This window comes from Neltuma alba, unplaced genomic scaffold (genome assembly GCF_004799145.2).
Source record: "Neltuma alba isolate B1F8T4 unplaced genomic scaffold, ASM479914v2 tig00012473_pilon, whole genome shotgun sequence".
Classification (NCBI taxonomy): Eukaryota; Viridiplantae; Streptophyta; class Magnoliopsida; order Fabales; family Fabaceae; genus Neltuma; species Neltuma alba.
The window spans coordinates 129,870-142,043 of record NW_021636948.1 but is presented as its reverse complement, the minus strand read 5'-3'; the positions used below and the strand labels follow the sequence as shown (position 1 = coordinate 142,043).

General features: G+C 31.8%; 1 protein-coding gene across 2 annotated transcripts; it reads right to left on the bottom strand.

The window, feature by feature from the left end:
* Positions 1 to 3,329: 3,329 nt before the first annotated feature.
* Positions 3,330 to 5,414, bottom strand: LOC114727424 (dehydrodolichyl diphosphate synthase 6-like). Of its 2 annotated transcripts, none has more exons than XM_028914131.1 (2): positions 5,292 to 5,414; positions 3,330 to 4,710 (listed from the first exon to the last, which is right to left on the bottom strand). In XM_028914131.1, the coding sequence occupies exon 2, from the start codon at positions 4,609 to 4,611 to the stop codon at positions 3,517 to 3,519; it is 1,095 nt and encodes a 364-aa protein (XP_028769964.1). In that variant the 5' UTR covers positions 4,612 to 4,710; positions 5,292 to 5,414; the 3' UTR covers positions 3,330 to 3,516. The 2 variants fall into 2 exon arrangements, with proteins under 2 accessions (XP_028769964.1, XP_028769965.1); XM_028914132.1 differs by having other exon boundaries at positions 3,330 to 4,688.
* Between the last annotated feature and the right edge of the window lie 6,760 nt (positions 5,415 to 12,174).

The window sequence follows — 12,174 nt, the reverse complement described above, 5'->3', positions numbered from 1 at the left end:
GAACTTGGAGGGTGAGATTAAAGAGCTAAATGAGAGAAAAGGCTTTGCTTCTTTCTTTTTTTTCACCACTCATTTTTAATTTATTTAACATTTTAATCTTATATATTATATATAATATTATTTTTATTTAATTATTATGTCACCGGTTCGACCATCGATCCGACCGATCCAACCGTTTGAACCATGACCCGTTAGCCTTTCTGGTTCTATGTCCGGTCTGGCTTTTAAAACATTGTTATTAATACTTTTTAAAAAAAAAGAAAATGAAGTAATTTGATGACATTAAAAAAATTTAAAAAATTTAAAAAAAAATAGAAATAACTGGGCTAACCTACCAAGCCGGTCAGGTTAATTGGGTTGCTAGCCTCCATCAGTTTTTTTTGTTGATCAGACAGGCTAGATGATCAATTGATTGGTTTTCGGTCCAACCTAGCCAATCAGGTCTTTTCTTTTAATCTAATGTAAGAGTTAGATAATTAATTTATTGTTGCAAAAAAAATTTGTTAAGTTAATTATTTGTTTTTGGCCAAAAAAATTATAAACAATAGATTTGTGTTATTTTCCCATAATACCCTTCTAATTATATGTATTGTAACTATCCATTGATGGAGAACCCCTTGCCATGTGTGATTAATGATATACTTTCGGAAACAAATTATAACATTAAGAGACAATTTGAGTTGTGGTCTTATATTTAGCACCAAGCTAAATCTCTTGCCTAACTCTTATATTTAAGATAAGAGGTAATATAATAGTAAGAAAATCAATATAAATCAATGTACAAGTTATTTATCTCTTTTTTAATTAAGTTTTTGCAATTTTTTCTTCTTACTGAATTTTTATAATTTTCTATATTATAGGTTGTCTTTGTACTCATAATTTATTAATATGTATGAAAAATTACATTAATAGCTGATGACTTGAACAAATACTTGCTTTGTGTTGTAATATCATAAATTTATTTTACTATGTTGACGTGATAGAAAACTTGTTTTGTGAAATATATTATTCATTATGGTATGAAAAGTTTAGTGAAACAGGAAGTATATTGAAACGCTATGGGTGATTTTGTAACATAGACATGTATATGTATTTTTGTATACTGAATTATACTTGATTTATATTGAATTTGTCTGTGTTGGAGTTATTGTCTGTTTCACAATAACCACTCCCCAAATTTTGTTCCAAAATATGAAACACTCCCCAAATTTTCACATTCATTAACCAAGTTTCTTTTTTTTTTTTTATCCCTCCTTAATAGGGCAATTATGAAAAAAATTTGTCTTTTGGTACAAATTTAATGTTTAATTTTTTTTAATATTTGTAAAGTAGTAAGAGGTCTTATATTTGAAATTGGAGAGGATAATGTTTAAGGAGTTAAAGATAAATATCCAACAAAAAATACTTAATTTTACCTCCAAAAGTTTTGGCAAGCTATGAAACATTAAATTCAATAAAGTTAGTTTAATGACTAGCAACATAGCTCAAGATACTAATAAGATTTGAATTAACTAAACCAACTTCTATTCATAATTCTAGAGAAAGACTTTAGATTTAGAAAGCCAACTCAAAAACTTAAAATGAAGGTTGTAAGGATTAACCGAGTGAGTTGTAACTAGCACATGAAAATATTGTGTGTTTTACTTTTTTAAATCACGACTGATATCAACTTCGACGTTCAATCTCATTTGCTAAGATTAAAATTCCATTTAGAACCTGATTCAACAAAAATGTAATCTTAAAATATAAGTACTTTCAGTCTTTTAACTTTATGCAAAATTTTAATTTGGTCCTTTAATTTTAAAAAATTATATTTTTAGTCTCTTAGCTCTAAAATTGTTAACAAAAAATAGTGATATTAAGATTAAATATTGATAAAACATTCTCATATACTAACATATTAAGTTTAATTGTTAAAACAACCATAACTGTTATAAAAAATCCTCATTTCATATTAACAATGTGAGGATCAAAGGATTAAAAATTTATTTTTTAAAGTTAAGAAATCAAACTGAAACCTTATATAAAATTAAAAGATCAAATTTACACTTTAATCTAAATTTAAATTAGTCAAAAGTCCAATATGTCTTTCAGAGGTTTGCTAGAGAAGAAAAGAGGTGCAATGCAAGATACTGGAAAGGATTAATTATAAATATCCAGAGATTTATTTATTGTGAGATTGAGAGAGGGTTAATTTATGAAGTTAGGAGACAGGTATGAATACGTTGTCTATTGCAATGAGGCATGGATTTATATTCTCCACATATTCCTTTTCAATGCTGAAAGTGAAGTGCACCAAGCGGAAAATAATTTTATTATAAATAAAATAAAAATATGAATAACATAAATGTTTCAAGTGTTACTATTACAACTAACTGAACATTGACCAACAATAGATAATAGGAGATATCAAGTCCTAATTTATTGAAAGAGTAATCGGCTTTCACCTGTACAAAAGGCCCAATTTACAATGGAGAAGAGGGCAGTTGGTTTAACATCCCAAATTAAAAGAGTTGGTCATAATTACTAACAAGAATTAGTCCAATTGGTAAGGAGTTGAATTATAACTCACAAGGTCGTGAGTTTGAATTCCGTTGCTGATGTAAGAAGACCATGTTTTAAATAAGACTGGCTTCAATAAAGAGTTATTTGCACGTAAGAAGAAAAACAATCAAATGAACTATATATTTACCCAAAAAAATAAAATAAAAGAGCTAATTTTTTAGGACTAAATGGGCCTCTGTCTCAGCTAATTTTAAATTTTTTGGGCCTGATTCAGTGGCCTATGTCTCAAATACAATATGGTATCATTATGGGGACCCGACGGAGTTTTGAATCTACATAAAATCTTGCACATACAACAGAATGGCACGTAATTTCAGAACGACGATACTAACAAACTTTATTAAACACCTAATTCACCTAATTTGGGTGTGGTCACAATTCCTAATATTATGCATGATTGTTTGAACGCCAGGTTTGGCAAACGGCAATCATATGCTCACTCTATATCCTGCTTCTGGTATAAGGAATCACCTGCAACTTGGGGACCATGATTGTCAACAAGGAGTACCTGGAAGGCATACCCTTTAAAATAGGCCAAGATGCAAATGGTACTTAATACTTATGATGATAAAATTTGAACCATCCAATTCTAAGATGCAAATGGAACTCGATAATAATCTCTTGATCTTGCAAGAAGAGTATCCAAAATGATTTTATTATTAGCTAATCACACATTCATTTTCTCAATCTCAGATATGATACAGTATCACTGAGATAATGATGTTCTCTTTCTGAATTCACATAAACTAATTTTGCACAGACAATTAAAATGGCATCTAATTTCCATACCATCATACTAATAAACTTTATTAAACATTGGCAATGGTAATAGCAGTGCCACAAATAGTTAAAGATCAATAATATAAAAGAAAAGGTCAAAAATAGATTAAAACAATCTAGCCAACACATAATTTACAGTGAGATTTTGGCTACTAATGTTTAAACTTTAAATCAAGATTGCTTCTTTTTCTTTTCCAAATACGAATGGTGTCTCTGAAAGCTCAGGACTGCCCAGACCAAGTTCCATAGACCTATCTCTGGCCAAAGAGCAGCTGGTGCATACAATGGACAGGTGCTAGTCTGCCAAAGGAGAAAATTGCTGAGTCGCAGCTCCCCAGAAGTTCGGATCAAGATGTCTGGGTCAGGCGCTGCTGCCATGTACATGTTCTTCTCAATGTCAACTAGTTTTATAGCAGAAAGCTCGCCCTGCTTATTCCTTCTCTCTTCACTACTATCAATTACCCCATTGCATGATATAATTTCAGTTTCTTGGCCATTATTTTGTTGTTGTTGATTAGTATGTACAAAGAAACCATCCCTATGTTCAGCATCTTTAGCTCCTTTGAGTACACTACTACCACTAAAAACATTGGTTGCATTTAAATAGTCTCTGAAAGAATGTTGATCAACCATGTGCATACCATTTCTATTTGAACCCTCAACAATTCTTGATATCACACCATTTGAAATCTTTCCCTCTTTCAATGATTGAACTTCATTTAATTTATCCTTACAGGATTCTTGAACGGCATGTACAATCTCATCACGTGAAGTATAGGCTACACAAAGTAAAAGCACCCTCTGGTTGTTGTGTGCAGTTACTTTCATTGCCTTCTCCATTGCAGCTCTGACTGGTTCAGTAAGTAGTTGCAAGTTTCCGATGAAATGTAATCTAATACCGTATTCGTTGATGATGCTTTCTTTTTGAAGCAACTCCTCAATCTTTTCTCGCATCAAGTCCATCAGGGATTGAACCTCTTTTGGTTGTCGTTTGAAGTTATCAATGCTGAATGCATATACAGTTACATACTTCACTCCCAATTCATAGCAATACCTCAGCATAGACAAGAGAGCAGAAAATCCAGCCTTATGGCCATCACCTTCAGCCAAGTTTCTCTTCTTAGCATACCTTCGATTTCCATCCATGATGAAAGCAATATGATTTGGCACCGGACCTGCAGATAAAACAGCAAAAATGCATCTTCTCCAAAAATGGCATAAACAGCCAAACAATTGGCTTGCACAACATCCAGTCTTTCTCTCCATTTAAATGGTCCAAGTGTCCAACATAAGCAATTCAAGATAACTTCAGCATCAGCAAGCAATAGGAACAGCAGAGGCCCCTAAGTCCGTGTACATTGGAAGCTGCATAAGTATTAAGTGATTGAAGCAAAACATACTTAAGTTGATGTGCAGCAATTAATTAAACATTAAATATCAAACATTAAAGTGAACACCTCAATCACAAGCCGTATTTGGAAGTATTTTTTTCTTTAAACTCATTTGAACTCGTAACTGCTCAATTCGAAGCAACCAAGCGCGAATAAAACATTTGATAAATGGTATCACCCAATTGCCACTTCCACAATGAATAAACTAATAAAAATTTAAGGGAAAAAAAATAAGAGATTTGAAAATTTCTAAGCTTTAAGTAGATTTGCAGAACAACCAGAACAAAAAAAGACACCTCGCGAAAATAGGATTCATATCTAAACTTAACTGAACGACTGAAACATGCCGCAGGAGTAACCGAAGAGTGATGAGAAATTATGATCAGAATACGACTCTAATTTAAAATACTACTAATAAAGGTAAAGGACAAAGGGGTTCAAGTCAACTAATGCCACAAACCATCATGGCATTCTGCTCAATTCGTGAAGGAAAGGACAACATTTGATGCACTTAAGGAATAAGGAATCAGGGGCCATCGAAGAACGGAACCTTACCTGTCTTCTCCAGATGACGATGCGGATCTGGGGACCGGTGGCTGACGGCGAAGAGGACCACGGTGGGCGACAGTGAAGACGACTTAGACGAGCACGATGGGCTACGGGTGAAGGTCGAGAAGGGTAGCAGCACTGCCGGCGAGGATGGAGTTGACGACAGAGGAGCAGCAATGGAGTTACACGGCGGCTGAGTGCTTGAATTAGGGTACTGAAATTTCAAAATGGATGATGAGGCCGTGGGATGATGTCAGAATTCGGATGCATGTTTCAACGTTTATATTAAAAATAAATAAAGGGAAAATTTCAATTAAGGGCCTCTGTAGTAGCATAATTTTTGTTTAGGACCAAATAATTCTGAAATATCATTGTAAGACTAAAAAAGAGCCAAATGAAATTAATTGCAGAATGAGAAAGACATAATTGCACCTAATAGCAGTTTCCCCTTAAATTTGGGAAAAAAAATGAGGACTAACAATTAGGGCCATTCTTTTCGCTCTTTCTTCTCTCATTCTGAAATCTCACAGACTCTTTTTTTTCTTACTCTCAAAACTCGTCATCCGTCTTGTATTTCTGTCACTTTGAAAAGTCATCCAAAGAAGATTCATCACCATTTATTGTGCTGATTTTCTTACTCTCAAAACTCACAAAATTCGTCTGAGGGAGGTTTATCGACGTTGTCGTCAAGTGGCAAGGATATTGCCATTATGGTGCGTGCTACATTCTACAACTAGAGGAAAACACAAAGCAAGAGGGAGGGTCTAATTAAGAGAGAAAACTTGGAAGCCATCTCATTTATACATTTATACGCAGTACATACATATATATATAATATACTTATTGAGTGACAAATTACAAAAAGTACAAAAAATATGATTGTATATGCTTTACACGTTTCTTCGCAATTATTATCTCTCTTTAGTCTTTTCTCTCTCTCTCTTAAAATGCATCACACACTCTGTTGAGAATCTAAAAAAGTTGAATTAATAAATATATCAAAGCTTTCCCATGCTTCCCTAGTAGCATTCCTTCATTAATGAGCTTTTGCTTAGCTTTGGTTGGTTTTATATTCAATATTTGTGTAAAAAGAGATTCGATACATAAATTCACAGCAGAAACACCTTTATTTACAAATGTGTTAATTTAATTGAAAAAGTTCATGATAATTTACAAATGTGGAAGGAACTATTCATACATGGAATTTGTGAATTTGGAATGATAATACATAAATTAATAAGGGTGTTCATAAAACCCGATTGCCTGCTATGCCCGCCTATGTCCCCAAAAAAGTGCCCAGCCCACCTTAAAAGAAATGGCTCGAAAGAAATACTAGGCATGTTCTGACCGGACAAATTGTCAAGCAAGGCTGGGCATTAGGCATGGTATGCTACATTGCCTATTTGGCTTTGCCCGCAAAAATATATATAATTTTATTTATATATTTTATTTGCCTCATATTTATCTCGTAAATCAAATACACTGTTGTATCAATATTCAGTGTTTATTATACTTATTTTATTTTTGGATGATTGAGAGTTAGACGTCTTATCATTTACTGCGATCTGTATGACCATTCTCTTTATATATTGGTAGATAAGTAATTATATATCGTTTATTTTAAGCATGACTTTGGTAGCCTATAAAAGGATAATTCAGTTATTTTGAAATTTGTTTTACTTCTTGTTTTTCTAAAATTGTTGTCTCTTTGTTTGGTTAGAATTAAAAGCTAATCAAGAAACTTTAAAAATTTGTTAAACCAAAACAAAGATTGTTTAAATATAACTGATTCCATACTTTTATATGTATCTGGGAGTTACGGGAAAAAAGATATTCTTACTTCGTTAGGAAATTTTAGAAACCAAAAAAGTAGTTAAGTTTACTAAAATATAATAACAACATTTTTTTTTGTCATAATCCACTCCTCTCAGCTACTGCAAAATATAGTTTCATAGTATATTAATTAATAACAACCAAATTAAGATGAAGTTGCCATTTTAATATAAAGTTACCTTAAATTATTTAGAGAGACATAATTAATTAATTAATTAATTAATATAGTATATTAATTTGTTGGGCACGGAAGCCCGCTCTGCCCAGCCTACATTTGTCCAGCCCAAACTTATTAGGGCCTTTCATGGGCGAGCCAGGCAATGGGCAGCCTTTTCCAACCCATTGATTCTTCAAGTTGGGCATCTGGAAAGGGTCTTGCCTTGTCCAACCCTACCAATGTGCAGTTGTATAACTTAAAAACAGAAATATATCCGTTTGCAAGTGAGTTAATTTAATTAAAAAAGTTCTTGATAATTTACAAGTGTAGGAGGAATTATTCACAACTAGAACTTGAAAATTTGCAACAAGAATACATAAATTAATAACAAAAATATGTCCATTTGCAAATGAGTTAATTTAATTGAAAAAGTTCTTGATAATTTTCAAGTGTGAGAGAACTTATTTACAATTAGAACCTGTGAATTCGCAACAACGATAAAAAAAAAATTAACAACAGAAATATGTTCATTTACAAATGGGTTAATTTAATCAGAAAATTTAATTGTCTGGGAAGGAATATTCACAACTAAAATTTGCGTATTAGCAATGAGGATATGTATATTGACAACAGAAACACGTTAATTTGCAAATAGGCTAATTTAATTGAAAAAGCTGAACATGATAATATAACAAATCTGGAGGGACTATTCACTAGTGAAATTAGGCACTATGCAATAGGACTATGCACATTAATAATAAGAACTCATCCATTTGTAGGTGAACTAGTTAAATTGAAAAAGTTGATTATGATTTTTCACAAGTGTGGAGGAAACTATTCACAAGTGGAATTAGATAATTTGCGATACGAATACACGTATTAACAACAACTCATACATTTGTAAGTGGACTAATGTGATTAAAAAAGTTGATATTCACAAGTGGAATTAAGACATTTGCAAGAATGATATGTATATTAACAACAAAAATACATCTATTTGCAAGTAAGCTAGTTGGATTCAAGAAGTCGAATATGATAATTCACAAGTCCCTCCCACACTTGTGAAAAATTAGATTTAACTTTTTCAATTCAACTAGTTCACTTGCAAATAGACGAGTTCTTATTGTTAATGTGCATATCCCTGTTGTAAATTGCCTAATTCCACTAGTGAATAGTCCCTCTAGACTTATTATATTATCATATTCAACTTTTCAGTTACATTAGCTTACTTGCAAATAGACAACTTTTTCTAGTGAATCAACTTATCCTTATTGCAGATTTCCTAATTCCAGTTGTCAATAGTACACCATATACTTGTAAGTTGGTGGGAAAAGACAGAAGATTAGAATTAAGTGACATGTAACATACTCATAGTATATATTCCCTGAAAAGGAAATTGTGAAAATTCTCTATATACAAATTTTAACATATTCTGTAGTAGCTTAAATTACATCTCAAATAGAAAATATAACAATTGCTATGTCATTGCTTTCTTTTTGGTTGTGTCTTTATCCGTTGAAATAGTTTTGTAATAGCAGCTGACTCCATATTTCTTTTACAAGTAACAAGCCACCAAACAACTCAAACCTTAGTAAAGTGTTTTGATCATATGGCACAATAATAAGTACTGTCAATAAGTTCACACTGGTGCAATAATCATAACTCAGAATAATGAAGGAAGTCATAAACATATAATTAAACTCCTACCACTGTATAATAATGCATGGTAAATTTATAGCATGCAACTTTCCTTCTTACATAAACCTCATACTTGTAAATATACTAATTGTTATGCACTAGTTCTCCTTGTAAATTTAGCTTGTTAATTCATTAGTTCTCCTCGTAAATTACCTAACTTCAATTGTTATACTACTAAATAAAAAATTACTACAATTTAGCACTTAGTATAGAATATTCACAAAATCATATGAAATTACAGAGGGCGAATGAATCAACCAAAAGTAAAAACATCACAAACAAGATAATCGGAAAGCATGACCAATTATAGGAGTTAATATGGAGAGATAAAAAAGACATAACACAATACCCATACCAAAAGAGACATAGTGAAATATAGGTTGGCAAATCTCATTATCAAAATCTCCTTTGCACAGATATTGAATATAAAACCAACCAGAGCTAAGCAAAAGCTCATTAATGAAGGAACGATAAACCTCTCTCAAACGATCTTTGTGAGTTTTGAGAGTGAGAGAACCAACACAATGAATGGCGATGAATCTCCTTTGGACGACTTTTCAGAGTGACAGAAGCACAAGATGGACGACGAGTTTTGAGAGTGAGAAAGGGAAGAGTCTATGAGATTTCAGAGTAAGAGAGGAAAGAGTGGGAAGAATGACCCTAATTTTTCAGCCCTCATTTTTTTCTAAATTTAAGGAGAAATAGTTATCATGGGCAATTATGTCTTTCTCATTCCTCAATTAATTTCATTTGACTCTTTTGGTCTTGTTGCAGTGATGTTTCGGAATTATTTGGTCCTAAATGAAAATTATGTTGCTACAGAAGTCCTTAATTGAAACTTTCCCATAAATAAATAAAGAAATTATCAAGACTAAATTGGAGTGTTCCAAAGGTGAATGTACTGTAGCATTTTTTTTTTTTCCATGTACATGGAAAATCATAAAATATTTTGTGGTATATTGAGTATCTTAAAATATTTTTTAGGTGCATCTAGTAATTTATAATATTCTTTAGTGCAAAAAATCTGGAAAAAAAAATATTTGAAGTGTTGGATGCACCAAAATATAATTTAGGGTACTAAACGCATTCTAAAAAAATAATTTAAAATGTGAGATGCATTACAAAATATTTTAATACTCCTCCGATTCTTAATATAAGACCCAATTCTTGAGTTGGTTTTGGTCCTAAATATAAGACCCATTTTTCATATTTATCCATTTTCTCTAAATTACCCCTATGGATACTTCTTCAACCATAATCATGTAGAAGAGGGAGATGGGGTATTAAGAAAGATGATTATGGTGTTTTAGGAAAAATGCGTCACTTTTCTTATAATTAACTAATTTACTTAACTTCCTTAATCTAATCAAATTAGTTAAATAGGTCTTATATTAAGGACTGGAGGAGTATATTGAATGCACCTATAAAAATACTTTAAGATAATTGGGTGGATCTTAAGCCTAATTTAATGTTTTAAAATTGTGAATATAATATGGGCAATACTTACATCAAGTATTCTCCAATCACACATAACCATATATCTTATTTTTAAAATATTAACATTTAATAGCATTTAATTGTGAATTCACATAAAGTAGAAATGGACACATGACGATGAATTTCACCTAAGTTTTCTTTTCATATAATATCTAGTGCCTACTCATTTGTTACAATATTTAAAGTTTACTTGAAGTCCAATAGAATAATTTTTTTTTTTTTAAGACCAGCGAGTCCAATAAAGTAATTAATTCATGATCTGCCGCTGTCTCTTTTTCAAAGGGTTCAATATATAGGACCAAAATAAAGTGACATATTATTTTAATTTTTTTTATAATTCACATATTTATTATACTATTTTTCACCAGTTTGAATTCACGAACTCACGTTCAGAATAATCTCAAGGAAAGTTGAAATTGAAGAAATTTAAGAAAAAACCTATGATAGGTTCCCCTTAATTATGGACCCAATACTCTCAACACGATAAATAATATTAAGACAAAATAATATCAAAAATAAGAAAACATACAGGGTTAACTAGAGCCAATATTCACGATAAATTATTAGTCAGAAAAACCATACAGTAAAATGCAGTCGAATTTTGGAGACGTGCATCTCATAATAACATTTCCAGTCAAGATCTTCTCCATCTGAACCTTACTACTCCCATTTGACTTTGTAACACAATCATTTTGGGTTCCAGAGGACCGTAAACTTGCAATGCACGATAGAACCAAAATGACACACAGACCAAACTATCAAAAAATCCAGACGTAGTCCTATATATAATACAAGATTGTGAGGTATGGGATCCTCCCATATATATAGAACAAGAGCCATGAAATGAAGGAAGGAGCCTCTCACACATCCAATGCCAAAAGCGCGACCCTTCTTATTGTTATAGTTATCAACACAGCCTTTAACCACAATTCTATATATATCCGTCATCTTCCTCTTCATCTTCATATTAATGTTCCTGAATATCAATTTTATGTAAGCTTTAGTCAGAGCCATATCAGGCAAAAAAGAGATAAACAATTCTGGGGACAAAATGGCCCACACAATCTAGCTAATTAGGACTCAGTTGTCAGTATAAATCCAACAACGTTAATTAAAAACATAACAAACTTGTACAACAATTGGTTTGTGTAACATCCCAATTTTAATTCAGCAGAGTCATCTAAGGTTTAGAGGAGCTTACTTGTGTTCATTGATGTATAGAAGCACGTAAGATTGTGAATGAAGGATATATATATATATATATATATATATATAGCGGGGGTGGGGAGATTGTTGACGAAAAGAGGATATGATTTCTTCAATCATGTTCTCGGCAAAAAATGACTCCGGCTTAGTGTTTGAAATTGATGACAATGATCGATACAAAGGAGAGGAAAGGAAAGATATTTTGGAGAAAAGAAGTTTTCCTCTGACAGGGCTTGATAAAACCAAAGGTAGGTGTTCTAATTCGATTTTCCATGCTTCTACTTTAGAGTTATGGATTTTGTGATACTTGAAATTAGGGTTTATGAATGGTTCGATTTCAATTCTAAGGAGTTTCTACCAATTTATTTGTGTTTAAATGAATTGATGGAAGTTGATCATTACTCCTCCGCTACTTAATATAGGACCTAATTGTTGAGTTGATTTTGATTCTAAATATAAAACCTATTTATTATATTTATTTGTTTTTTCTAAATTACC

Coding starts and splice junctions, on each gene's coding strand:
- LOC114727424 (XM_028914131.1), bottom strand. CDS start 4,611: ATGGAGAGAAAGACTGGATGTTGTGCAAGCCAATTGTTTGGCTGTTTA.